This window comes from Anopheles marshallii, chromosome 3 (genome assembly GCF_943734725.1).
Source record: "Anopheles marshallii chromosome 3, idAnoMarsDA_429_01, whole genome shotgun sequence".
Lineage (NCBI taxonomy): Eukaryota > Metazoa > Arthropoda > Insecta > Diptera > Culicidae > Anopheles > Anopheles marshallii.
The window spans coordinates 45,579,539-45,606,345 of NC_071327.1; the positions used below are offsets into that span (position 1 = coordinate 45,579,539).

General features: G+C 42.2%; 4 protein-coding genes across 4 annotated transcripts in view; 1 reads left to right on the forward strand and 3 right to left on the reverse strand.

Moving 5' to 3' along the window:
• LOC128715359 (uncharacterized) overlaps positions 1-26,807 on the forward strand; it is a 108,676-nt gene that overhangs the window by 31,474 nt on the left and 50,395 nt on the right. Inside the window, exons 2-4 of the mRNA XM_053810241.1 lie at positions 2,542-2,658; positions 22,520-23,459; positions 24,169-24,287. Coding sequence (XP_053666216.1) covers positions 2,542-2,658; positions 22,520-23,459; positions 24,169-24,287 — 1,176 coding nt within the window. The remainder of the gene's footprint in view (positions 1-2,541; positions 2,659-22,519; positions 23,460-24,168; positions 24,288-26,807) is intronic.
• Positions 5,851-10,171, reverse strand: LOC128715362 (uncharacterized). Its single transcript, XM_053810245.1, has 3 exons — positions 9,958-10,171; positions 9,646-9,844; positions 5,851-6,040 (listed from the first exon to the last, which is right to left on the reverse strand). The coding sequence occupies exons 1-3, from the start codon at positions 10,169-10,171 to the stop codon at positions 5,851-5,853; spliced, it is 603 nt and encodes a 200-aa protein (XP_053666220.1).
• Positions 12,679-14,337, reverse strand: LOC128715360 (uncharacterized oxidoreductase YoxD-like). Its single transcript, XM_053810243.1, has 6 exons — positions 13,954-14,337; positions 13,439-13,615; positions 13,282-13,354; positions 13,031-13,214; positions 12,834-12,959; positions 12,679-12,757 (listed from the first exon to the last, which is right to left on the reverse strand). The coding sequence occupies exons 1-6, from the start codon at positions 14,335-14,337 to the stop codon at positions 12,679-12,681; spliced, it is 1,023 nt and encodes a 340-aa protein (XP_053666218.1).
• Positions 17,081-19,878, reverse strand: LOC128715361 (17-beta-hydroxysteroid dehydrogenase 13-like). Its single transcript, XM_053810244.1, has 5 exons — positions 19,318-19,878; positions 17,766-17,838; positions 17,425-17,608; positions 17,222-17,347; positions 17,081-17,156 (listed from the first exon to the last, which is right to left on the reverse strand). Exons 1-5 carry the CDS (start codon positions 19,876-19,878, stop codon positions 17,081-17,083), a joined length of 1,020 nt encoding a protein of 339 aa, XP_053666219.1.

Here is a 26,807-nt window from a genome sequence, read left to right on the forward strand (position 1 = left end):
TAGATTTGTTCTAAGATTCGTCTGAGAAAGCAAAATGAATGACCGTTCTGGAAAGGAAAATCTCGTAAATAAACAAGAGCGACTTAATAAACAGTAGAATGAGCAACGAAGCCAAGAATGCGGGACATTTGTGAGCCAAGGGTGGATTATTCATATGATACTGCTGTATGGTTTGTTATTTTTGGTGGTTTTCCTCTGGTTTGCTAGCTGTCAAATATTATTCGCTGTTTCTTTTGAAGGTGTTCATGTTAATTGATGCAGCAATGTACACATTTCACTAATCCAAACGAACATATTATTTAACGCTAATACGAAAGCACAGTGATTGATTGCTGCAATGTTGCGTCAAATAATCGTCAAATAATCGACAAACACTTCACTGCAGCACTCTGAATCATGAAATCAATTTGTGTTCTATTGAAGCAAAAACACAAAAAAGCTCTATGCTTTTTGTGCTTCCATTTCAGGTTTTCTTATATTCTACCATGTACTCACACACACACACATCATCGCGGACAAACATGCTCGTGCACATAATCTACCAAAATTAAGGTCGTCGATTTGTCAATGCTTTCAATATTCGACGTTTTCCGAAGAAGCATTAATCTTTTCGTTGTTGTTTGGCTATCCCGGCGCCGTTCACCGTGGCAGCATGACAAATGTTGCTTTTCTTGGGGGTGGAATACTAAGGTGTTTACTGGTGAATTTGTAAGGTTTGTCCAATGTCGCACCGCCTTGGTGAGCCGAGTGACTTTTCGGATTTTGATACAAAATCGGGACAAAAAAAGAGCTATTCGGAAAAGAATTTATTATTATCATTTTGTGCGTTGTAGTATGATGTGCATGAATTTCAATTAAGAATAACCATCCTAATTTTGATAAAGCAGAGCAAAGCTTTTAGAATGTTTTTCCAGTTTCATTACCATCAGTAAAAGTTCCTTTACTAAAAGACAACATAAAAGGAGAAACATACACAGATATAATGAAAAAAGATGAGTGACTTAATGCTACACTTTAACGTCGTATATCCTCGTTCATACAGCGTACCTCTAGGTTCCATTGAGTTGTTTTGTCGACTATCTGTCGTCGGCAATGTCGTGCTTGCATCATAATCGTACGACCAGACTATGCTCGACATTATGCTCGCTTCGGCACAATGCATCGGAAACTGTAACGACTAGGTTTCTTTGACGGTTGGCCAACGGGGGTGGACGGTCGAGTTTTCCGACTTTTCCGAAATATGCCTTCGCTGTCATTCGTTCACACGAACGAAGACAGCTAATTGCATATCAACAAGTTTTTGATTAAATTTTATAACTCAACCACTGACACTGAGGAAGTAATATGAAACTAATGGCGTTTCCCGGCTGTTTTTCATTGTCTTTGCACCTTCGGTGCGGTGCCTGCCGATGCCGATGGCACTACCCCGAAAGAATACCGGGTGACAAGTGCCTTTCCTCCAATGTTTCCGGCCTTTGGCGTAAGGAAGCAGAAATGGTTGGTTGTGATCCTTACCATGCCGTGAATAATTTGCTGGTCGGAAAGTGTGTTTGCGTGTGTGTGTGTGTGTGTATTTGCGCCCACTGTTTCTCTGGTTTCAGTGCAAACTGTAACTTTGATGCGCTCCCTTGATGGTGCAGAACAGCGGAAAAGTTGAAAAATTGTAACCATGATGATCGGGTAAATTGTGGCAATAAAACGAGAAAATGACATATTTTTTGAAAGTTTCATTTTGTTTTCCGTTTTGTCGGGACGCTTCGTATGCATATGGATGGTGTTATTAACAAGCAAATCAATGTTTTTCTATAGTAGAAGATTCTCAAGAACAAAACCGAGATTTTATTGATTGTGATTCAGCGAAGTGGGTGATTATGAAACCGATATTTTAATGTACATTTTATACATCATTTTATTAATATCAGCTGTTTTTCCTGATAATGTAGTATAACAGTATCAATAAAAAGAATAAAATTCATTAGCAATGAAAACTAAAAAAAATCTTCCGACACAGGTTGGAGAACAAAACCGCCTGTTAGTATGCAATATCATTACACAATGTCGGATTTCTATCAACGAATTTTTGAGCTACTATTGCCGGTGGTCAAATAGGATTGTTTGAAAATAGATCGAAATCATGTCGCTCTATCTCTAATTACGATATGGCTACAATAACGATCGAATTTAGACAATGAAGTGAATCGAAGTATAAAAAACAGTGATCAATTTAATGAATTGACGGCTTAGGGCATCATCTTCATCAAGCATAATTTCGTTTTTCGATTATTTCACACCATGATAGCGGCTGAAACCAAAGGAAGGAAAAATGAACATGTATCTGTTTTGTTACTCATTGTATGCCGATTGTTTTCCTTTGTTTCGATCGTTCCATTCAGTGAATGCCATTTCGGATGTTGATTTCGTCCTTCCCAGCATGTGACTGTGTTGAACTGTCCCGCACATGTCCCAGCTCTCGCCACACCTTCCCCGATCCCCGTTTTTGTCATCGCTCATACGTAATCATCCGTTCATTTATGTTTTCAGGACGTTGTGGCCACGGGAGTCCTTGTGAGCAATTGTGCTACGAGCTGCACGATGGCATGTACGAGTGCGACTGCTCGGAGGGATTCGAGCTGAACAAAAATGGCTATAGTTGCCAAGGTAAGTCGCCCCACTTTCGGTTTTTCGATAGCTTGCACACCACCGTTTTACACCAACCCCGAGAGCACCCTTTTGTGCACCATCCCATCACGCTTCGGTTTGCATTTTGGGCAATCGGGTTGGTTGACCGCTGAGAAATTACTTCCCGCCGGCGTGTTCAAACGCCTGACAAATTAGCAACAGTCCGTCCCGGAAGCATTGGTTTAACACTGAAGGGTAGTGTAGGACGGGTTGGGAAGGATTGTTTTGAAAACAAAACCAGAAAAAGCTTCTCGCTGGTAGACGCAGGTATCTACTGGCAAGTATCGTGGGAAGGGAGATGGGAAGAGTGGGTGTAAGGGTAAAGAATAGCTACAACTGTCCTCGGCGTGACTGCCACCAGGAAACTCCAGACGCACGGAACTCCAAATCGCATGTAATCCAGCCAGTCAGCAGATAAAGTGTAGCACCGCCGGATTAAAACAAGACGGATGGTAAACATTTTGAATCAGAACCGAAAGCTTTTGCTTTTGCTGCGGAAGCTGGCGTTGGAAGTTTGTTGCCTTTTTCTACGTTCGGGAGACACAAACAGTGCGCCCAGCCAGAATTAGGGTAACGATTTGCAGCAATCGGATAGATATGGGTGCTTTTCGGCGTGCAAAGGACCAAACGTCGGTTGTGGCCAGGTAGAATGGAAAAAGCAAGCAAAAGGGCACCACCATCTGGGTCATCGTTTGCCAAGGTGTATGGGTTTATACGGTTCGAGTTGGTCCGATTTGTCATTGCGGGTAGAGCGAAGCGTTTCGCACAGGACAGCAAAAGGCGAAACGAAAGAGAGAGGGAACGAGGTCGATAGAGAGAGAGAAAAAGAGAGACAGAGACAGAGTAGATGTGCAGTCAAGAACGCATGTAAATCATGCTAAGCTAAAGCAATGTGTCCCAAGCCGTGCCTTCGTTGGGGAAAACGGTTGCCGGAAGCTTTAATCGGGCAAGATTTTATTCGCGCTTTCCGCCCCAAATCCGTTCAAAGCTGAAGAGCACTTGCTGATAGCAGTTCCGATGCTGTCCCGTACGGGAAATGGTAGCAGTCCAGAGCCCCACAGTCTGTGGAAAAAGTTTCGGCGAATCATGGGAAATGAGAGCAATGGGCTTACGCAGATAGCACACATGCACATGCCACAGCTGAAAGCTGTTGAATGCAATAAATCTTCCGCTCGTTGCTGGTTCTTTTCTGAAGTGAAAACTTTTGCGTTTCGCTATGTCGGGCTACGGGTGAAAAAAATGATTCTGTGATTCTGGTACCGTGGAAATGGAAAGCATGAAAAGTGAATACTTTTGGCAGAATGAGATGACATGACTTGTACGCTAGTGTTATGTGAGAAAAGGAGACAATGTATGGCAGTAGTTACTGAATTTAAACATGAAACTTGAATTTAAATTTCAAACTATATTTCAAATGCTGGGCGAGACGTATGGCACTCTAGTGAGCTTCTGAGACTCACTAAAGAAGCTTTAACTAGAACGGTTTAATTTTATTTGTTTACAAACCGTAACTATTCCTTCGTTCAGATAAAGCACTTTTGATCCGCTATTTAAATTATAAAACACTCCATTGCCACCTTCTAAGGGGTCGATGCATCACTAGAATGTATCACTTTTTGATCAGTATTTATTGAAGGTGGCCGAAAGTAGGCTCAATATGATGGAAAATCCATAACGCAGTTCGCGTTACATTGTACCTCATAATCTCCTGCTAGAGTATTTTTAATTATACACTAGGTCAACATTGTGGGGTTTATTTATTTACAACAGTCAACAGTTCATTGCCGCCATTCGTATTTCCCTTAAAGCGAAACGGTTTTTTTTTCAATTTATATTTTTAAACTTAAGTTAAGTGCACTTAATTATTGGCTTCTCTCGCATTCTGCACCTGATCCTCCAGGTCGGATTCTGCATTTTTTTCCTAGCGCTGGATGATAATTTATTCATATCCTACCTACCTATGCTAGAGATTTATTACAGTGTTGCCATTATTTCACACTTGACAACGTTTATCGATCACATTTTACGGTTCACCGAACTGTTTCACCGTGGTGCCGAGCGGTGTAGATGTGTTGTGCGCTCATGTAACATCTGTATCCATCCAGTCACCTCGTACCGTACCGCGTTTTCTTCACACATAAACGCATAAATTAGCCCGCACGTGTACGGGGAGGGGTCCGGTAATCGAATCATACGCACGTATGGCCTGTTAAGCGGTTAAAACTCATCACACTCATCGGTGCCGCACAGCATCTGCCAATCGGGTACGATCCCTACGCGGAAGCAGGAAGCAACGATGGCTTAAGACGAGCGATCCGCCATTTGGAATGTTACAATCTCACAGCGTAGTAGCTCTGTTACATATTTGAAGGCAGTTTGTGATGTGATGTGCGTTTTAATACGTTCAGCAATGGGGAGTGATGTTGTCAGGGCGGGTGAGGTTATTTGCGGCGCGGTAAAATAGTGGAGCACCTCGAACCAACGCAGTGGGTAACAATCGACGAGAGCAACAGCTACTAAACCTAATCAACCGTATAAGGTCAACGAGGGGGCAGTTTTTTGTTAGCTTCATCACCCTCTACACTATACATCCTATCCACGTATAGCACATCCACAGCGCATTGTTTGAAAAAATACAACGTTACTGGAAAAACTGCCGGCCAACAGCCGGAATCGAGATACACTGCCTAACCCGCAAACAATTGACTCCAGTCGCATCGCACGCCAACCCCACTGGAGAGCAAAACGATCAGTTCCGCAGCTTTATTTTCTGGTCCAGTGGTGAAGAAAGCATCGGGCGGTGGGCACGTTTGATTGCTGACGGAAGCACGTGTCTTGGGAATTTGTGGGCAATCTTCATTTTTGGGCTGCAATAACCAACATCACCTCGACTATCTCAACTATTGAACCTTTCAAAGATCATGTCCGTAAATCGATGCAGGTGCGGTGGCTATCTGGAGCTTTTCTGGGTGTGCGTTCTTCTCAGTATATAATACGACGTTCACTTTCCATTTTTTGTTGTTGTTTGGTCTTACTTTGTTGATCCCATCACGAAACGTGACGTAACGCTGAATAACGCTTGGTCCCTGTCGCACGTAACAAAACGCGCAACACTTCGACGATCGTGCCCTGGGCGCGTATCGTTTGCGATTTTGCTTCCTTCCATTACCGCTACTTCAGGTGCACCACATTGGTCAGCTTTAGCAGCTTTTTCGAGCTGTACGGACAGCTTGGCCAAAGGTGTGAGCATCCGATCGGCGTCACAAGCGCGTCACCTGCGTCCCTTAGCAGCTGTCCCATGTGGGCCGCAAAGTGCCATTTCGTTGGACTCACAGCCATCGTCAGTGATAAGGTGGTAGACCTGCCAGAGGGAAGAAACATCGTATACAGAAACATTAGTGTGGAGATTCGTATAACATACGCCTGAATACGCCAATATTACTCGATATCTATTGATCAAAGGAGCCCTGATCATTGATCGTTACGATAGGGCAGCGGTCTTACTGGACGCTGCTGGATCACCCGCCGGCACGAGATTGCTATCGGTTGCTGGGCAGTGAGCAAAAGCCGCCCCCCACCCACGCGCTGCGAGACATTGCGTCGCGAAAGCACGTGGCAACTGGCACAGTTTCTGGTACGCGAAGGCACCCGCGAACAGATGATTTCTTGCCACCGTGAAATCCATAACGGCACGAACCGGATTGTTATGCAATGCAGCACGCTGAGGCGCTGATTGTTTGGAGCAAGGAAAAGATGCTCTCGGTGGTTGGGTATAGTGCGTTTGTGTCAGGGCAAGATTTTAAATGCATTATTGTGGCAGTGTATTTGAAGGCAGTGCTCCAAATAATAAAGCACACCATAGACGATTTTCTTAAAATAATTCACAATAATCAAATTGCTTTATTGCTTTTGGTTCAAATATTGCTTGTATTGCTTTTGGTTCAAATATTCAACAAATCTGTCTCGTGTTGTGATAGTATTTTTTGTTAACCGCAGTTCCTCAATAAATATATAAATCTATCATTGCTTCTAGGACAATTTATAAGATCACTACTTGTTCTGCTCGTCGCCTGTAATGTCCAACAACAAGCTACGATCTATAAATAATATTACTTTTAGCCTTGCATGTCAACACCGACATAGAAATTTAATACAGTTCATGGGCATTCCTTGAGGACTTGCAAATCGTATGCTTAAGTCGGAAGTTTATGTGATTCTTCTCGTCTAAATTTGTCAACGATGTAGTGAAAAAGGTTGGAAAAGCTGCAAATTTAGCGTACACTTCCATTGCGAGGTACTCGCCCAGTATCGCTTCCAAATGAAGTCGAATGGCAAGCGCAATGTTGTACTGACCCCTGCCCGACCCTGCATGGAAATTTCAGTATGTCAACTATCGGTTATAGAAAAATTAAACACCACACCAACATACGAACGCCGTGACAGGAGAATGAAATCAACTCGCCTAACGCCTTATCGAAATTCAGCAAACACCACGCACGACACTCGTGACATTTCATTGGACACATTTTGCGTAGCTCTCGCTGAAGGTGAACGAGCTTCACCATGATGGAAAGCAATCGGTAGTAGAACAAGGCGAGGAAGCTGTGCGGGCATCAAGCAGTGCAGTTGGACGCAGTGAAATCATGCCAAAACATGCCTGCAACAGAGCAAAAAGGGCGATGGCTGTCCGCCAAACCGTTAAGGCTTGCTGATTTTTCAAACTACACTGGGTGTCTATTTGTGTCGTTGTCTTTTATCCAACGCTGCAAGTGGACGATTTATTCATTCCATTTAATGTTCGCATTGCTCATTGCGAAATAGAGCAGTGCTCTTTACAAAAGCAGTGTAAAAAATTAGCAATCCGTCAAAGTGCATTCGTTCAAAACGCGGAGCAAACTACGCAACACACCGTTGAACCATTGGAGCGGAAACGAAACCGCGAGTGCAAAGAAGGCGCGTACCTCGGACGAAAGTTTGACCGTGCGTTACTCAACCGTTGCAAATGTGTACGCACATTGCATTGCCTCACGATGGGAGTTAGTATTCGATGGTCACCGCAAGAGTTGTGGCGTAGGGACCACCAACCAGCTGCCAAAACAATAACAAAAAAACGCCATTCTGATTGTCATTCCGTGCGCGTTTTGAAGAGAGTGACCTATGGTGGAAGCCGACCGGGTGGCTTTATTTTCGCGGCACAACGCTTTGCGTACAAACCGCTCAATTACAGACGGTGGATTCGCGGTGGTCAAATCCAAAACCCCTAAGCCCCCGGTGAGTGGACGAGAGCGAGTAGTGAGCGCTGGTCTAATGTAAAGCGCTGTAATCGTCGATCCGCTCACAGTGCTCGAATGAATTGTCGCTCGAAATGCGTAACAACACAACGACTGCTGCAGAGTGTGGAGGGGGTTAGCAAAACAACAACAAGCAACCTGCCCTCCCTCCGAGTTGACTGCACCACCGTCCTACGAACTGATCGTAGAGTGGCTGACCTCGATCGATTGAAGTTTAAACCCACACGGATACCACTATATGAAATCTGGGTGTATGTGAACGTTTTTGTGTCTCGAGTGGATATTTTAGTGGATAATGTGTGCGATTGCTCTTTTACGAGATTAATTAGCAAAGATTTAGACCTGAACGACATGCTAGGGCACTAAGACACGAACCCCGTTTTCGATAGTATGTTTAACTGTATTTCGTAATTATTTTAAAGAGAAAAGCGAATTTAACGCGGCAATGACCTATTTTATCTTCTCTTGCGAGAAACAGACACAATGGAATTATTCACTTTCACCTCGCTCAAGGTTACTGAGCCAAAAATCAACAACGATGGTCAGCAGAAATCAACACTGCAGGGCACCATCGAGACATGCACTTGCATACAAATCCAATCGCTTCGCTTAATTATTGATCGTCATCCATCTTCCATGCTGGAGACCTACTTTTACAGTTGCCAAACCCTTCATCATTCTCCAGTTCATTGCTTTTCTCGCTTTCTTCCGTCGGATACCTGGTAGGGTCGATGATGTAATATTGAGTGTCCGGTGACATGCCGGTGGAAACGATACGCTACAATAAGATGCTGGTAACACTGTATTCAGCATCCCCAAGCGAGGGATGGCAATGAAGCCATCCACAAGTCACGGCAGTGGTTACGGTTACAGCGTAACAAACGTTCGCAAACCTGAGCCGTTAGCGAAAGCACCAGTATTGTGTATGTTTTGAGTCAACCGAAGATCGCTGCGTCATGCTCGGTTCCACGCTCATAATGCCACTACGTTCATATTATTCACACACGTGCCGAAGACCTGCGGGCGAACGCGGTTGCACAAACTTCTAGAAAAGGGCGTTCTTTGTACCAGTTTCGTGTATGGCTGGGCATTGGTGTTGTTGGAAGAGACTTCTAGATGTGTGATCGTCAATTTGTGCTTTTGTTTCTCACTGCGTCATTGTGAAGCTTCCGCGTTCGAATGTTCCAGCACGCGTCCGACAGGCGATCATTCCAGTTTTTCGAACAGATACGATCAGCGCACACAAACGCTCGGTGGGGATCGTTATCCCAGCGGTTAATTGGAATGGTTTGGAATCGTGGAACTAGATCAGTTTCAACATGTCAACAGTGGAAACTAATTTTCACACCGTCAACACAAAGCACATGGCAATGCAGAGAAATCTGCTACCAACCGGCTTCTTCATTGCATCCACTGGTGAAGCGAAATGTTATTGAACCGTTCCGATGCAGTTGCTGGGGTGTGTAAACGATCGCTCAGGGTACTGTACGCATGCGCAACTTCCCTTTCACTTCCAGTTCCGAAGGGGCTTCGGTGGGCTGCGGTTACGCGCCGGTTGGGAAGAAGTCAAAACTGGTTTCCATTTCAATGACCCACAGCGAACCGATGCGAGTTCACGAACGCACGCACGAAACGAGCGGAGTTTGACGCAAAGCTTCGTCAGCATCCTGCCTACCTTATCAGTGAGAGCAGATCCCGTTCACGGACGTTTAGTGAGTAGTTTGGCTTGGCGGCCATCTCGCACAGCAGCTTCGGAAGACACGCTTCCCGTAGTGAGTTTTTCAGCTTCTCCTTGCGTGCCGCCAGCTCTGCCGACGAGAGACCGGCCGTTTCTGGGTCCTGTTCGAAGTCACCATCAACATTGCCACCGATGTCTGCGAAACATACCAAAAACAAACACACAAATCTCATTCATTAACCATATTCTAAAGCACGTCCCGGTGTGTAATGCTTTGTGATAACACGTGTTGAAGCTCTTGTCTCCTACCGTTGGAAGCACTGGTACGGGTCTGAGCACTCGAGGTTGGTTCTTTGCCGGTAGAGATCATCTTGGCCGAATCTGTCTCGACCTCCGTGAAGCCTGATAGGAGTGATTTATCTTTGGGTTCTTTGCGTGCCCCTCCGTATCCAAGCAGATCACCGAATATAATCACTACGAAGGCCATCACAAATATGATCCGGAAACGCCACGCCACCTCCATGGTTGCGATGAAATGCCACTAAAATATTAACGTATCACACCAGCTTGGGGTTGAAACTTTACGCCTTGCCACTGTTAAATAATACGACATTCACCACTCGCGTACGATAATCGTGTCACGACGTCCACTTTTCTTTCACGGTGTCAATGCAGTAGTTGTGTTTGCAGCTGTCCGATTCCAATCCGCCTTGAACCCAACCAACCAACATCGATCGGGTTTGGTAACGCTGCAATCTCGATCCTCTTGACACAGTTGATTTTCATCAAATGAAGATAGCCAACTTCATCGCACAGCAACTTCGTTAAACGGAATACGTTAACTGATCTTTTTACGTCGCACACGGTGCCTACAACAGGTTTTACGCACTACGAAGCCTCGATCATGCACAATCGATGTGTGTTCACGGGTACGCGCGCTACACTGACACGACAGTTCGATGCGACCGATCGCGGGTACACTCAGAAAGCAAAAGTGCACACCTGGACATGAACCTGATCGCAGTTTACCTGTTGCTGTTGGTTTCGCAAGAGAGCGCGAGAGGAGGGATTATTGGGTGTGTACACACTGTGCTATTCACCATAATCAAACTGAGTAGACCAATCTTTAAACCATAGTTTTAACGTAGATCTACAGTTATTTAAAAATTCAATTTATATATTCATAATAATTGTGAGAGTTAATCAAAAAGCTGCTTAGTTATCTTTATTTATATTGTTCTATTAAGGTTTATATTTCTTTTTTTTTTTTAATCAAAGAAAACAACATTGCACAAATCGCCGTTGCTTCGATGTGGTATTTTTTAAATCTTTTATAAGACTTTTTTATTATGTTGGGAAAATATTTTGAACAAATTAATTATCGCTCGGATCGCCTCCCACTCAAAACATGTTTTCATGCGTTATGGTCACGGATTGGGGTGGTGGATGCTACCTCTCGCGTATGTTTTCTCAAAAGCGCTCACTCTCATTTTTCTATCATGCGTATCAACACCTCGACACAAAACATAATGAACAAAAAGTGTAGTGGTGAGAACCATACTACGTTAATTTTGTATTTTCTTCACGATGATGGCCCTTGTTGCTGCGTGCGTTCAGTAAAGCAGTGAGCAAAACAGCTGATTGTTTTTCACTTTCAAATGCATAATTTTAAAGTTTTAAATGAGCAAAAACAACTCTCTCTTTAATTCGGGATAACGTGCGCCTGTTACAAAGAGAATATGGAATTATATTTTTTGAGTTTGTTTTGTACTTAAATGAAATGATTTTTGTTTAATTTATCTGCTGCAGAATTAGATTCCTGGAATTTGCGTAAAAAGACATTTATTAGATAGTTTATCGAAGTAAATTTTCGATTGGAATAATTGTATTTTGTATTTATATATCTGAAATTTTATAATGAAGATAAACACAGTTGTCATAATATTCAAATCAAAATACAATTAATAGATTAAATAATATTAGATTCGCAAATAAGATAATGCGATTTTGAAATTCATGGGGCCAGCAGAAAATTGAACGTTAATTTGACGCATCCAAAACAACATAAGTCAAACTGATACACATCATAACAAAACTGTATGTATGTTTATAGCGCATTGTGGTTTTGGTTGCTTGATAATAGCGTCGAAAAAGTGAGACGAAAAGGCATCGCGAGAACTGTTCTAAAGGCCAAGGAAGGCTTTTTTTAGGCCTTTCAAGACGAGACAATGAGACGATGAGGAAGGAAATCACTCCCAAGCCCAAGAAGAGCTTGCTGTGGCGATAAGAGTGACATATTTTCACGGTTTCATTCGTAAAAAACTGAAGATGTAGGAGCTAATTTTGTCAATACTTATTCATGGTCCTAATAAATACATCTTCTATATATACCGCGTTTCCGGCAAACTGCACATGATGTCGTTGACTATTCACCAAAAGAATTATTTTATGATTCAACAACCACTAATACCTCTTTATGCGTGAAGCTGGAAAATACTCCGTCCCACACAATCGTACATACATTATAAAATGTTTTCCGACTTAAATTTTATTCGTATAACCGATTGCTTCATTTATCTTCACACGTAATTGGATAGTCCGAAAGCTGCGGTCGATTCGGTTTCGTAGCTGAATAGATACAACGCTACCGTATCAGCAAAGCGTCCATGGCTTTTGTTTAAAAAGACCGGTTTCCAAGGTATAAAATCGTGGGGTCACCACCCTAAAGAGCAGAATACGATAAACAGAAAATGGTACCCTCCGAAGGTAGTGTGTTTTTTATGGTTATAAAAATAAGCCATCGGGAAAATCCTTGCGTTTTTTCCAAAAAATATTTAAGGAAATCTCAACAGGGTCAAACCCATAAAATTCTCAGGTATGTTTATGGAAACTATTTTAAGGTAGGTAGTGTGTTTTATTATGAAACTTGAAAAGGTTCTAAATCGTCTTAAGCAGATGGAGTTTTTAAATAGCAGATACAGACTAACGAGTTTTAAGAATGAAATGTACAACTCGATTACAGCGACAACATTATCGTTCCATGACGTTCGGTATGTTCGTTCTTAACAAGCATCTCTTCGCTAAATGTGCAACTGATGCAGGAAGATTCCTGAAATAGAGTACAAATGGATTATTTTGTTCATTTGTGACCATTAAAATGATTTAATTTTTGCTCTCTGTCTTACTCATAAATTCCAACGAAAGGTCCAACAATTTTCGGCAAGTGCACGTGCGTCTTGTTGTAGAGAATCCCTCCAACAACTGCTCGAGCCACCGTTTCGCTGCGCATGATGGGAACTCGATTTTTAATGCTGCAAATAAGATAGAAAAATAATTAAAAACGAAATGCAGTTCACCAAACATCAGGTGTAGCTATCGTTACCCCATTTTCTTGAGCGCATCCATTAGTTCGAGTCGTGTTTTAATGAAGCACGGGTAGACGGTTGTAGTTTTAACGATATCGTCAACGCCCTCGTTATGCAGCTCGCTTGCAAACGAACCCATAAGACCCCGAACGCCGTACTTTGAGGCGGCGTATGTAATCATACGTTCAATTGGCAGGTATGCTGTGGAGTAATGAGTGGAGTAAAATTTAATTTCCAACTGAGAATAAATGGCTTCGTCGACACCTACAGGCTATCGATGCGATCGCCACGATGTGGCCTCGTTTCCGCTGGATCATATCGTCAGTGAACAGGCGCAGGGTCTGAATGAAACGGTAACAACAATAAGGACATTTAATTCGATGTACTCCCGTAATCAAAACACAACATCCATCTCATCTACCAACCCAGAGATGGGACAGCAGGTTGATTTCAATCACTTTCTTCAGATCTTCCGGGGTGCCCTCGCGCAAGGACATAAGCGGTAGAACACCTGCATTGTTCACTAGAATATCGACCGGACCCAGCTTCGTGGAAACCTCCCTTTTCAGGTTGCTTACGGCTTCGAACGATGAAACATCGGCCTGTCAACGAGTGAAGGAAAAACGTGCACCATTAGTACCGCATCAACCCGTTTGGTCAGTGAGGCGGATGCATTGATGGTGCAGCAAAAGCACACCGTGTACACTCGTGGAAAGAGACGGGTAAAACTAGTTGCAGTTGATTACGCCGGTTATGCACCATCACTGCTGGCAACAGGGTGGCTCAACACGTTACTGCTACGTTACCTCCGCACAGTGCACCGACGTTAGATAATAGTGTGCTCTACGAAATGGGGAAAAAACACAAGCAAAACAAACTCCAAAACAAACACAAAAACGCACCCTTCGGTGCTGGGTTGAACAAAGCGAAGCACGTTTACCTTAAAGAATTGCGCTTTCACGCCCAGCTTCCTGACGTCCGCCACCGTTTGGACTCCATTGACATCATCCAGGTCAACTACGGCAATATGACAGCCGGTCTGGGCCAGCTGTAGACAGATGTCTCGCCCGAGTCCGTTCGCACCACCCGTAACGAGTGCCGTCCAGCCGGAAATGTTCTTCTTTGACACCTTGCGCGTTAGACCGACGGCGTACTGCACGATTATCGGAACCAGCAGGACGAAAAACGTCACAACATCTAGCAAAACCGACGCGACAAAAGTGAGCGTTTCGAGCGGTCCCATTCTTGCCCTGGACGACGCCGAAGCTTTCCCACTGACTGCCTTCTGGTACGGCGTTTCGCCGATGTTATGTAAACTTTGCATTGTACTTTGCTGCCTTGTTACTGCACCAAACTGCACAACACTCCGGCACTGCAAGTCGTTGGACCTTTGGTTTGCTCTAGCGCAATCGTATGTGTTTATCGTTAAACTAACGTGACAGTGCAGTTTGATTTTGCTGCGTTTTGAACCACTCCGTACAAACACCAAACCGTAACTGATCGCGGATCGCTGCGCGTAGAGTGCAGTTGCAGCTGCAAATGAGTTGGGAAACTTAACTAGCCCTGCCTTGCCAGAAGGGTTGCAGGCTACCAACCCGGTAGCAGTGAAGGGTTGGAAGGTCCGAGAAAGATATGTTTTGAATGCGGTAGGAGTTAGACAATTCTCAAAACTGCGATATTTATCCAAACGACTTGAAACATTGGCAGTTTGTTATTTATGCCCACTATTGCATAATTTCTAGAGTGTTGCACTATTCTTTTTCAGAGGCATAGCGTATACCTGGACTTGGAACAAGTATAATGTTGGATGTATTTTATTTTGAACAATACAATTTTATATTTGACGAACACATTCTGGTTATTCTTGACTAATTGAATCTTTTAGGATTGTGACATTAAGTCTTAAAATGACGAGTTAACTTTGCTGAGCGGCATTTAACTGAAAGAAGTTTAGGCTTAAATAAAAAAGATACTATAGAAAAGGTTCAACATCCCGTAATTACTACGTTATTACAGAGTTAGTGTTTTTAGATTGGCTTTGAAGTTCCAACAGGTCTTAGGGCACCGGTCCAAAATCCCAGGCGAACCAAGTACGCCGACTGCGACTATCCGACTGCGGGTGAATAGTTAAAGTTAAAAAAAATGGCAAAAGTAAAAAAAAGCCAGAAATGGCAGGCCTGGACGTCTTAAGGATGTTGTACCGATGAAGAAGAATAGGACGGGGATTGTTACATCTTTTTAAAACAATTCTACTGGAGGAAGTGATCACTGCCTCCGATATTCTTTACAGCAAAATTTATTTTTAAATCATCAATTTATTAATCTGTATATACTGCTCTTATATTAAGTATACACTCGTCGTGAGAATGAAACATAAGTTAGATTAAAAATTAAGACTATCATTTTAAGCAATGAAACTTCAGCTTGTTAGACATGCTTTTTCTATTCTTTATGGATGACTGCCCTGGCTGTCCCTATATTGATTTTTTGTTCGGCCAAATGCTTTGTTAGAACATGTCAGCTGTAACTGGCTTATGCAACACTTTAGTTTACCACAAAACTGAATTGTTAGTCTTAGCTACGAGGTAACTGGCCAGGTGGGATTTGACACCATTCCTAACATGGGAAAGGCCGTCGTCACTATGTCACCGATATCACTGGACTCCGTCCCTATATCTCTGAGATTGTTTGTTGTTCTACTTCTGTTAACAAAAGAGTAAAATGAAATAGGAACTACTCATTACATATTGACACGATTTGTTAGTCCTATTATTAAGATCGATTTTGAAAGTATTATCAAAAGGGCTTAAATTCTACGACGCACTCCTCTTTGTTCTTTTCATCAGGGTTGGCATTTCTCCCATAATCGTTTTAATCAACAGAGCGGACAACGCATTGGGCAGTAGTCTAGACAGATCAAATAAATAAAAACAGTCAATAAAAAGATTGAGATAAAGATTACTTCACCGATTGTGCTACTTACTCGGCGAGGTACATAAATAATCGGATAAAAAATGGTGCGGCATAGATGCTGTTATAGCCTCGCAGCATTCCCTCGACGGCAGTGTCCGCCACGCTTTCAGGCGTTAGGATGGATAGCTTTTCGTCCAAGCTTGAAGTGCATAACAGTACAAAAATGAATATAAGACAAGATTGAAGTAGCTTTTTAAGTAAAAAAGGCGAAAAGTTTGCTCTTTTTCCAGAGCAAGATCAGCAGCCCGGGACGTACGCGGTTACCTTAAATCGTTTAACAGATCAATCAGTTCCTTCCTGGTGGCGATGAACGTTGGAAATAGAGTGGTTGGAAAAATCGTTTCCCCAAATCCATCCATCGCTAGTTCGCGTCCTAGTGCCTGCATCATCCCGCGTACTGCAAACTTTGTAGCAACGTAGGAGACGGCACGTGGCATCGGAATATAACCTAAAAGGGAAATTTTTAAAATTTGCAAACAGAAAATGAAAGTCTTTTGTAAATATAAAATTCATGCTCTTTGCATCGACCAAGAACGTGCTGTTCGAGGGGCGACCACTTGCAGTTACATACCCAATATCGAACTGACGGCAAGAATGTATCCTCTTCGACGCTGCTTCATGCCTTCGACAAACGAACGTATGGTCTGCAAAATTGAATAAACGAAGAAGAGAAACAAAAAATACAAACACGAAATGCTGATTTGTGAACCTGAATCTTGCCACTGAGCATCTTTCACGGATCTCAATGTCATCATTACCCAGCGGGTGCGAGAGCTCTCCAAAGTAGGTCAAGTTGAAAATGGTCAGCACTTGCATAATCAAAAATCAATCACATTTCACATAATGTGAGAATGATTTGTGTTGTTATGGTTTTTTTTTTGCTTTATTATTGGACAACAATGTGCTTTCTTGGACAAATTGTTTGAACCGAGTGCGATATTTGTACGGCTGTTGGTTCACTGCTGCGTTGATGGACGTGGTTGCGTCATGGCTTGGATAATTGCTGTTTATTTCGGATGCACTTTTAACGGTGAAAAATAAAGCTTGCGCTCTTGAAGACGCTGCTCGTTTCAAGGTTGCCGGGAGCTTTCGCCTCAAGTCGTTAGCTTCGGTATTTTGCCTCTCATAACGCAGGACACCAACAGGTGCCTTAGGCTTGCCGGTAAACATCTGGAAAGAAACACATTTGCAGTGCGATCGTTGGTTTGGGCTCGCTGTAACGATGTAACACTTACTCGAACTGTTTGCTAAACAGTGCCATGATGTTTGGGACAAACACTTCCCTTTTATTGGTGAGGATTCCTCGGATAACTTGCTCCGCTACCTGTTCCGGTGTAAAAACGTAGAATCGTTTCAGGAAGCTAGGAAAAAAAGGGAAAGTAGTATGTTTGGTGGAATTAGCAACGCTTATCCATGCGGTGAGGGCCGACAGATGTACTTGAGCTTGTCGAGCATATCCATAAACTGTTGGCGTGTGGCAATCAAGGCCGGATAGACGCAGGTCGTATGTATCGAGTTCTGCAAACCATCCATCCTCAGCTCACTGTTGAGAGATTCCATCAGGGCCCGGACGGCGTACTTGGATACTGTATATGGAATGAAGCGTCCCACCGGGAAGTAAGCTGTAAAGGCAGTCGACATCGAATCAATCGGGCTGCAGAAACCATTTGACTTTTCGTACGCAATTGTTTCAACCGTTCACTGTGGGGGAATCGGGTGCAGTTGCGCATGTGCATAGTGCTCGCGTTTTGCAGAGTGTACCAACCTTCGCTTACTTACCCGCGATCGAAGCTATTCCAACGATATGACCACCGTGTCTAGTGATCATGCCAGGCATGAATGCGCGTATTGTCTACGTGTGTGAAACGAAACAACCTCGAATGATTAAAAGGTTCTGTTACCGTGTTTTTTTACCGATAAATCCACCGAAAGAGGGTTAAGGCAATGTGGTTGCATGCAGGAATAGGGTAGAAGTAACCAAATACGTAAAACAGTGAAGGTGCTCACCGGATAACTTCCTTTCGCTCGGCAATAATTTACATGGTGCACTATTTACATGGTTTTATACAATTTGTCACCCTCACATTCACATCGTCCTGAAACTTTGGATTGGTTTGCTTGTAAAAATATACGCGTTGTGATAATTGACAGTTTTGGACATTTGGAAATTTTGATGAAGTAATGAAAACGATATTGAACGAATGGATGATAAAGAATGATTTTTTTATGGCATTCGTAACAGTCTTACGGATGGTTGAGTTGATTTGTATCTATTGAATTTTTTGTTACTAGTTTGTAGTTGTTCATGTGTGGCGTTGCACCATGGTTTAACTAACTAATGCGTTGGTGTTTGAATGCACTACTCTTTAGAGTAGGTACAATTCAATAGCTTCCAATAGCATTATTTATCTAATATACTCAGCAACTGTACATGTTTTTAAGAAAAAAAAATTAGCGTCAGTTGTCCGTTTTGAAAGAAGAGCTTGTAACAATTTGAAACGTGATTTTTTTAAAGCAAGTCGCACACATTTGGCTCTATAGTCAACCCCGTTATAACGAGTATCTGCTTTAGCGAGTTTTCCACATGATTGCGAATCCCTGAAATTTTGATTTCTGACAAAAATTAAAATAAAAAAATATTAAACAAAATCTGTAAGAATTATTCTGAAAATTATTTCTGTAATAATGTGTTGGTTCCGAATTCAATGCAATGAAGAAACGTTGGCCCGATAGAAAACCATTCGTTAATGTATTTCTGACGTTGCCCAATAGGTCATAGCTAAAAATTTCAATCAGTTGTATCGCAAAGCTTCCAGTGGAACACTTAAAAGCATCAATCTCCGTGGAATTTATGGAGTTAGTGATGCCAAGCAACAAAATAGTCATCAGAAGATATCACGTCCTCAATAAACCGGTAAACCGAAAATGTTCAATTTAAACGATCTATAATTCATAAAGTTGTTACTTTTTCATAGCTTGTTACACCTCCATCGAATGAGCATTATTTTGATAAGATAAGCGGATGATTTCACTCTTCATCCAAATTATATGGAAAAGAACGCCATAACTAGCTGTTCATCGAAAAATACACTATGGTGGAACTGAGACTCGTTATAAAAGGATCGACTGTATATTCAGGTTTCTAAAATATGTGTTTGCTACTTTTGGATTTGGTTTTTATGACCATCTTATATAGAACACACATTTCACTGTGACAAACACTTTAATTTATGCAAAATTTCACCAAACCTTTAAGCACTCCTATTTACATTTACTTTGTTCTGCAGCAGCTTGTGGGTGCGTACACGAACGAAAACTATTACAAACTTACCCAGAAGTGTGAGAGCAGATTAACATTAATGATGCGTTCCAGATCGGTGGCTTTACCCTCGCTGAGTGAAAGCACTGCCAGCAGACCGGCATTATTGACCAGCACATCGACCGGACCCAGTTTCGTTTCTACCTCCAGCCGTAACCGTTCTACCGCTTCGTAGTTCGCAATATCGGCTAAGAAAGCGTCCGCTTTAACGCCAAGCTTGCGCACATCTTCAACGGTCCGTTGCGCTCCGACCTGGTCAATATCGACTACGGCCACATGACACCCTTCCTGGGCCAATCGAAGACACAGCGCCCGTCCCAAACCATTTGCACCGCCGGTAACGAGGGCCGTGTGGCCGTGGATGGATTTCCTCTTGGTCGGCAGCACCAGCCCAACAACACCGCTCAGAATCAGTGGAATTAACTGCAACAGGAACTTTACCGTGTCGGGTATGACATGGTTTACGATGAAACGCAGCAACCTCAACGGCTGGGTACGGGTACTGTGGTGGGCCAACTTTGCTGGCACGTATCCATTCTCTGCGTTCGTGAAATAAGGCACTTCGGTAGTCATCGTACTGCACTGTGGCTTGCGTCGCACACGGAATAGATCTTTGCACGGAGCGCTCTGTAGCGCGACTGACGGTACCAAACGCGATCTAAGCCTTTGCGAGTCTGCTTCACCAAGCAAACCTTAGCTCCGATCGCAAGACAGTTGAAACGATGCAGTGTTGGTGGCGCTTCTCGTGCACGAGACAAAGATCCTGCCAGCATTGAAATACGTGCGTCTTTACTTTGGTGTACCGGTTTACATGCGTTGGGTGAATGTTTCGTCCCATTCACACTCCCAATGGGCAGACTACCGTACAGTTGCGGGTTGCTTTTCGCACAGTGTGTATGTGCCTAATTGAATGCACACAGTGTATAAATTGGTTCTGTGCAGCTACAACAAATGTGACCTTCGAAGTTCCGCGAGCGTCCATCCAAGACGAAACAACCTACGACACCAATAGCAAAGAACATGGAACTACTATTCTCTACGAAAGGGCAACAAGTTCTTGGACGGTTAAAAGCTTGTGCCTTGGTGATAAATTCGTTCGACTGACCTTTAAATGGGTTTGGTTTTAAATCCTGATGAGATTCACACACAGCGTCACGCTTACATCCATTCTGCCAGGTCTTTTAAACATCCATTTGCATATTTGCGGAGATGCGACATTTGGATAAATATACGCACAAATACGTTCTTGCCGGTGCTTTAAGTGTAGTTTTTGTTGAATTTTCAAGGGTGACCAGTGATAACATAAATAATGAGGGGGAAGTAAATTTAAAAGTATTCATTGTCCCACAGGACAATTTATTTTATTCTCTCATTACAGGTCGGATGTTTTGAATGAATGTTCTTATGTACCACAGCAGAAAAGAAATCTTTATCAGATACAAACTCTTTTAACTTAACAAGCTGAAGATATTTTTTTCTACTGTAAAAATCAATTTCACAATTCAAACTCTGAAGACACGAACTCCTTACATGTGAAGGGGTTAATTGTATAAACAATTAAACAACGAACAACGAAACGAAAGGAACAACGAAACAACGAAATTGTTTCTATTCGACATTGCGTCTAACGCGCGTGCCCACCAGCGCAAAGAAACTGTTTAGTGAAATAATTATTCATTCACTCACTTTTTCACAGCTCCCGCCCATTCACTAATTACTCCCACCCATTAATTGATAAGCACATGACGAATGAAACACGATCATCAGGCAGCAATTGTTCGTTGGGACGTAGTTGTGAAGAGCTAGGAAACGGTGAAGGAAATAATTAAGCACTCCAGCGTCTCAGCCTGACTCGGACACTATGAGTAGCTTGGTACGCACCGCGGAACGTTCGTATTAACGGATGTAAATTTTTCACCACCAAGATTCGGATTGAATTTGCCTTCGAGTCTTCTCTTTCGGTTCGACGCCCATTGCGTTGAGGGAAAAGTATTCGGTGAATAATTTTATGCGCTTGATTCTTTCACCCATTAAATGTCTCACACCAAGCGTGCAGACATGAGTGTGCATAAAATATGTGCATCAAACTTCACGCCAGAGGTCACGCGTGAATGGCACACTTTCATGTGCGAGTCGAATGAAACTATAACTTGTTCCCCTGTAAAGTGTCGTTTCCGTCAAAGCATAGCACAAAAGCGCCACCTGTGCATCTATCCAATGTGATGATAATGTGACAAATATTAAGCTAGCGCAAGTTAATGAAGCAGTTCCACATACATTTTCCCAAAGCATCCATTTATTGCGGCTACAGCATCACAATGATCGGCTCATCAGGCTACGCAAACAATAGCGAGCGAATGCGAAACCTCGAGTCATTTTGTTTGGCTAGTATGTCACTGCCACCATCAATCGGTACCGAATTGCTCTTCGATGAAGCGTGGTTGCAGCAGTAATTGAGTAATTGGATACATCCAACAATGTCGATTTTCGCGCAGCACCCTCCGGATCGTCCACGCTGTCGTACCGTCGGGAAGAGGCGAAACCGTTGTGTGATTGATTGCAGTAATGAGCGTCGTGTAGCATACGGTAGACATTCCAATTTCAAATCGAACAAGTTTTCGCAAAGTCAGCCCGCCCTAGCAAACGAGGCCTACCGTTACATCTAACGTCGGCAGTGGGATGTACATGAATAATTTTACATTGTCACAATGTACATTCGGCCTAATGACAACATGTGAGGATGACACGGCATGTTTCCAGTTCTCAATTGTAAACAAATTGTTTAAATGGATGCAATTCATCATATTCGTTAAATTATTACAATCTCTGTATTTATTGGAGATAACGAATTGGAAGCGTTATTTAGGCTCAACGATTTAATATGAAAATTAACTGGTACTGCGTTGAGATTTTTGGGGAACTTAAAACTAGCTAATGGCTATATACTTCTAAAAGCGAAATTCACTAGTTGAGAGACACATAGTTGAGAGTTCTGCCTTTCATGCAAATTTTCTATAATAGGCAATAGTCTGCAAGTTATGCAAATCATATTGTTGGACACTTAACCAGTAAACTGTTTGAAATTGAAGGTACATTCGTGTGATAAATGATGAATTTGTTCTGAATCGATGTGCTTTTGAACGCTTCAATTTTTCTCAACATTTGTACGAGTATTGGGAACGATCGCTTATCAAATTTTCTTATGCTCTTTCAGAAATCAATTCTACCTCCAGCGATGATAACGCATCGAACGGTGAGGAGGACGTCCTTTATCAACGCGGTGCATCATTCAGTGCCAAGCTCGACATATCCGATCTGCACATATCGCTGAAATCGTTCGACGATGACGATGATGAAGATGATTCCGGTGGCATCGAAGCTAAGTCTCGAAACCATCCCGCTAACGTCAATAACGTCCGACAGGGAACAGCTAAAACGCGCCCACCATCGAACGCTAACCCAAACAGCATCACGCCGGGCGATGAATTAGCGCGAAGAAAGGCAAACCGTAATTGGAAACTCGAACCGTCCTCGAAGCAATCGACGAATACCAATGAAGCCCGGACCCGTTCATCAAGCCGTAAGGAAAAATCCATCCAAAATGATGGCCTCCCATCGCTGGTGACTGCGTTCGGGGATGGTTTGCGACACGATCAGCAGCAGAAGACTTCCGCTTCCCGCGGTGGTGGTGACCGGCGAAAGTTTAACGCACCATTCGCCAGCAGCAAGGGACCGCCGGAGCCCGGTGTTGCTGACGGCACTGACAGCGCCAATATGCCATTGGCGAGTGATATGGAAATCAGTGGTATATCATTACACTCACCCCTCACTGGTGGAGATCAAGATCGGTGGCAGCGAGCGGGTATACCGGAAATGGTAACGTCATCTGCGTCAGCTGCACTGCTGGCGGTTGATGATGATGCATCGGAAATAAGGGCACTGCCGTTGTTGGCTGATTCGCAGGAGGACGACGGCATGCAGAAGGTGCTGGTGGATGTGCAACGGGATGGAAAATTACCTCCGGAGGCGATGGGGCGCAGTGTCGTGAGTCCCCATGAGCCCATCATGCAGGGCGTTAGCGCGGACAGTTTGGCAATACAGGCTGAGCCTCGCGATAATGCTACGCAACAAACAACAGGAGGCTCGGCGATAAGGTAGATTGACATTAGGCTCATGCTTAATTTGTACCACTCTTTGATTTAACAAAAAGGCATTCTATTCATGAATTACATGACGGCTAGCTTAATTATTATTTCACGAACGATACACTTTTCTAAACACTTACAGTTAAAAAAAATGAATTATGTTTTTTTGCCTTTCGTAAATAAATTGGAAAAAAAAAATTTCTTAGATGAATTTAAGCACTTTTTTTTCGTCAAACATCGAATTATGTATAAAAGTTGTCATAAATCATAATAATGTTACTAAACAAGATGAAACGTAAATCAACCTCCAAAGCAGTAGATAGGGAAGTTCTCAAATCATTATGCAAATCAAAGTTTTACCTCATTTAACATGAAATTTCCGTTTATTGGGTAACCTTAAAATAATCACTTCTATTTTCTTTTGAACGTAATTCAACGCCTTTGCTGACGTAAGCAAAATGCTTGGTTCAACTTAATTAATTCAGTGCCACTCTTATGATGATATGAAATCTGATTAAATTGCTTAAAATTCAATAGATACGAATGGAAAAACAATGATGCTTTAAATGAGGTTCAAGGCAATCTTTTGCAACGACATTCTTCTATTTTGAATTGGGTTCTTTTATTTTTATGAGCACTGAACCGAATAATGATTATATTAAATTATTTGCTAATACTAACACTTTTCTTCTTATTGCCATTCTATGCCACCATTCAGCCAACCTTGCAGTCTTGATTGTGGCTCGGAAGGCAGTTGTTACGTCTCAGCGGAAGGATTGTCGGTATCGATGCGATGTCTGTGCACGTTTGGAAAAATTGGACCACGTTGTGAAGAAGGTAAGACAGGAAACATGATGCATTGATTGCTTAAATTTATATGTAAGAGCCAATTAGCAAGTAAATTAGCACTGGAAAGCAATTTGGAACACTTGGAAATGGTAGAATGTTTAACTCGTTAGAAGCTTAAGGATGTTAATATGTTAGATATAATGCTCACTATTTCTACTAATCGTCTCAGATTGTCTAAATATTGACAAAATTCCGATAATTTCTAACTTTGTTGTCTTATCTTGCTCTGTATTGTCACTATTGTCATCATTGGATGATGATAAGTATCTAGATCTCACTAGTTGATTTGGATATTACAATACCGATGCGTTGAAGGGTACGTCGATTATATTTGTACATAGAGCCTTTAATAAAATTAAACGGGGATTTATCGGTCATCTGCTATCTTTCTTACGCGTTAAAAAAATATTTTCAGAGTTATGAATCATGCTGAATAAATAATTATGTGGTGCCAATGTATCCTTATGTATTAATTACTAATCGACGGACTTTCATAAAATTTCTACATATCATTATATATTAAAGATATATACATTAAAACAAAACAAAATAATTAGGGGAAATAGTATATCAGAACAAAAGTATAGAAACGAAATAAGTAATTACATCGTTGCATTTGAACAATTAGAAAATAATCCTCAATAACTTTAAATAAACACAAACCAAGTTGCCACACATCAGAATACTCATTTGCCTTTCGATGAATTCAGCTACTCTAAAAACACCAAAAATACACTATTGCGTAATATTTCCTTAATCATTACTTGATCACATTATATACCAAAAAAATAATTAAATAACAATGCACACTTACCACACTATGCCAACCACGTGTTAACAGAAACCCGGCGAAAGCATTTTTGCCTTTTTACTCCATCTAAGTTCAAGTTCTATTTGATTGTTGCCAGTTGAAATGGGATGCGTGTATTTTTCTTCCGCACAGTCGTTTTGTAAGCGAGACAGTACCAAACTTGCTGTGGAAATTCTTCGTAGTCTGGCAGCAAACCTAGCGAAAAGAATGCGAGACACAGTACCATGATATTGAATTCGGAATTCCGTGTCAGCTTGGAATGCCAATTTTGTTCTGTTTTAATGAACTCGATCCTGTGTTCAAACGGAACTTGACGGGAAGTGGGAAGGAAAAATCAAATAGGTGTATGTGTGCCGTTCCCACGAACGATGGGATGATGTTGCATCATGAAACTTCGCATGAAACCAACATTCACCGGGTGACATTTGAACGTTTGTGGAGAAGTGCTTTGTTACCAGGCTTATACGCTATTGAGACTGGGCGATCTGTCTTCTCCAACGATTTTCTAGTACTTCATGTAAAGCTAATAGTACATATAAAGGATTCGTTTTAGAACGATTGCTTTACTTTCACCATGGCTTAATAAAATGAACTAGATGCTTTTTAACAATGTAATTCTTAACATTGCCGAGCCTTGTTTATTAGCCATTTTTAACCATGGCTAAACGATACTATAACTCAGTTTTTGAAAACATCCGTTACTCATTAAAAAAAATAATTTAATCAAAACATCACAGCACTTTCACACCATATTAAATCGGCTCTGTAAAGCAATCGGCACTGTAAAAATAATTTTCTCCCTATCCCACACCCATATACACAATCGTTTCGAAAATCTCAGATGTTCACTGAAAAACTTTGAGGCTTCAAGCTGCTACTCCAATACGTGGTAAATATGAGCTATCAACTCACGATTGGTAGCATCCGTACGGATGAGTTCAAGCGAAAAAAAGTGCACTGTGACAGAAGATCAGAACTCAAGCGTCATTCGATGTACGAGAGACAAAGTTTTCTTCGATTGAAATTAAAAGTTGTCTGTCGGGTACAATAGCAATATCCACAGCCTGACTGATTTCAGTTTCATCTCACAGCGCGCTGATTTTGCCGCTTCCACATCACTCGAAGAGTTTATCCACAACCTAGCGCGATGGTAAGATTTTCACACGAGTCGTGTCTGTGCCACTCGTATATTGGTAATCATTGGTGCATAAGTCATGTAATACTTGCTCGCACCCTTAGAAAGTGGAGTTGGGATGGTATTACAGAGCCATTTCAATTCTGTTACGGTAGCGTTTGTTTTAATAGCATCTGCCTAGTAATTATACAAACCAGCTGTTTACTAACCACACAAAATTTCAAACTTTACTGCGTAATGGCGGTGGAAAATTGTTGAAAAGTTTTTCAGGGTTTGTTCTCTTTTTTATGCATTTCCATTTGGTTACTTTGGTTATTTTGCTTATTTGGTGCCATTTGGTTATTTTGGTGATATGAGCCCGGTTGAGGCGCTTAGGGCAATAATAAACGGAGAAGTGAGGATATCACGCAGATTTCATTGATATCGAATTGAATTGGTAAAACCTAGCAAGCAGGAATACAGATGCATGTAACGAACTTTTTCATAAGTCATAACTGTATCATGTGACTTGCAAAAAAGCAGAGAAAAATGTAGATTCTTGTTTCGTTTAACTAATTAACTT

What these genes read in the sequence shown, in the direction of transcription:
- LOC128715361 (XM_053810244.1), bottom strand. Translation starts at nt 19,878, where the DNA reads ATGACTACCGAAGTGCCTTATTTCACGAACGCAGAGAATGGATACGTG. An exon ending in ATCTGCTCTCACACTTCTGG is followed by an intron (nt 17,839 to 19,317) that starts GTAAGTTTGTAA and finishes TCACACACGTAG; the next exon opens with ACAATACGCGCATTCATGCC. An exon ending in CTGTTTAGCAAACAGTTCGA is followed by an intron (nt 17,157 to 17,221) that starts GTAAGTGTTACA and finishes GTTTCTTTCCAG; the next exon opens with ATGTTTACCGGCAAGCCTAA.
- LOC128715360 (XM_053810243.1), bottom strand. Translation starts at nt 14,337, where the DNA reads ATGCAAAGTTTACATAACATCGGCGAAACGCCGTACCAGAAGGCAGTC. An exon ending in TGAAAGCGCAATTCTTTAAG is followed by an intron (nt 13,616 to 13,953) that starts GTAAACGTGCTT and finishes ACTCGTTGACAG; the next exon opens with GCCGATGTTTCATCGTTCGA. An exon ending in GGCGATCGCATCGATAGCCT is followed by an intron (nt 13,215 to 13,281) that starts GTAGGTGTCGAC and finishes ATTACTCCACAG; the next exon opens with CATACCTGCCAATTGAACGT.
- LOC128715362 (XM_053810245.1), bottom strand. Translation starts at nt 10,171, where the DNA reads ATGGAGGTGGCGTGGCGTTTCCGGATCATATTTGTGATGGCCTTCGTA. An exon ending in CCGTACCAGTGCTTCCAACG is followed by an intron (nt 9,845 to 9,957) that starts GTAGGAGACAAG and finishes TATGTTTCGCAG; the next exon opens with ACATCGGTGGCAATGTTGAT. An exon ending in GATCTGCTCTCACTGATAAG is followed by an intron (nt 6,041 to 9,645) that starts GTAGGCAGGATG and finishes TCCCTCTGGCAG; the next exon opens with GTCTACCACCTTATCACTGA.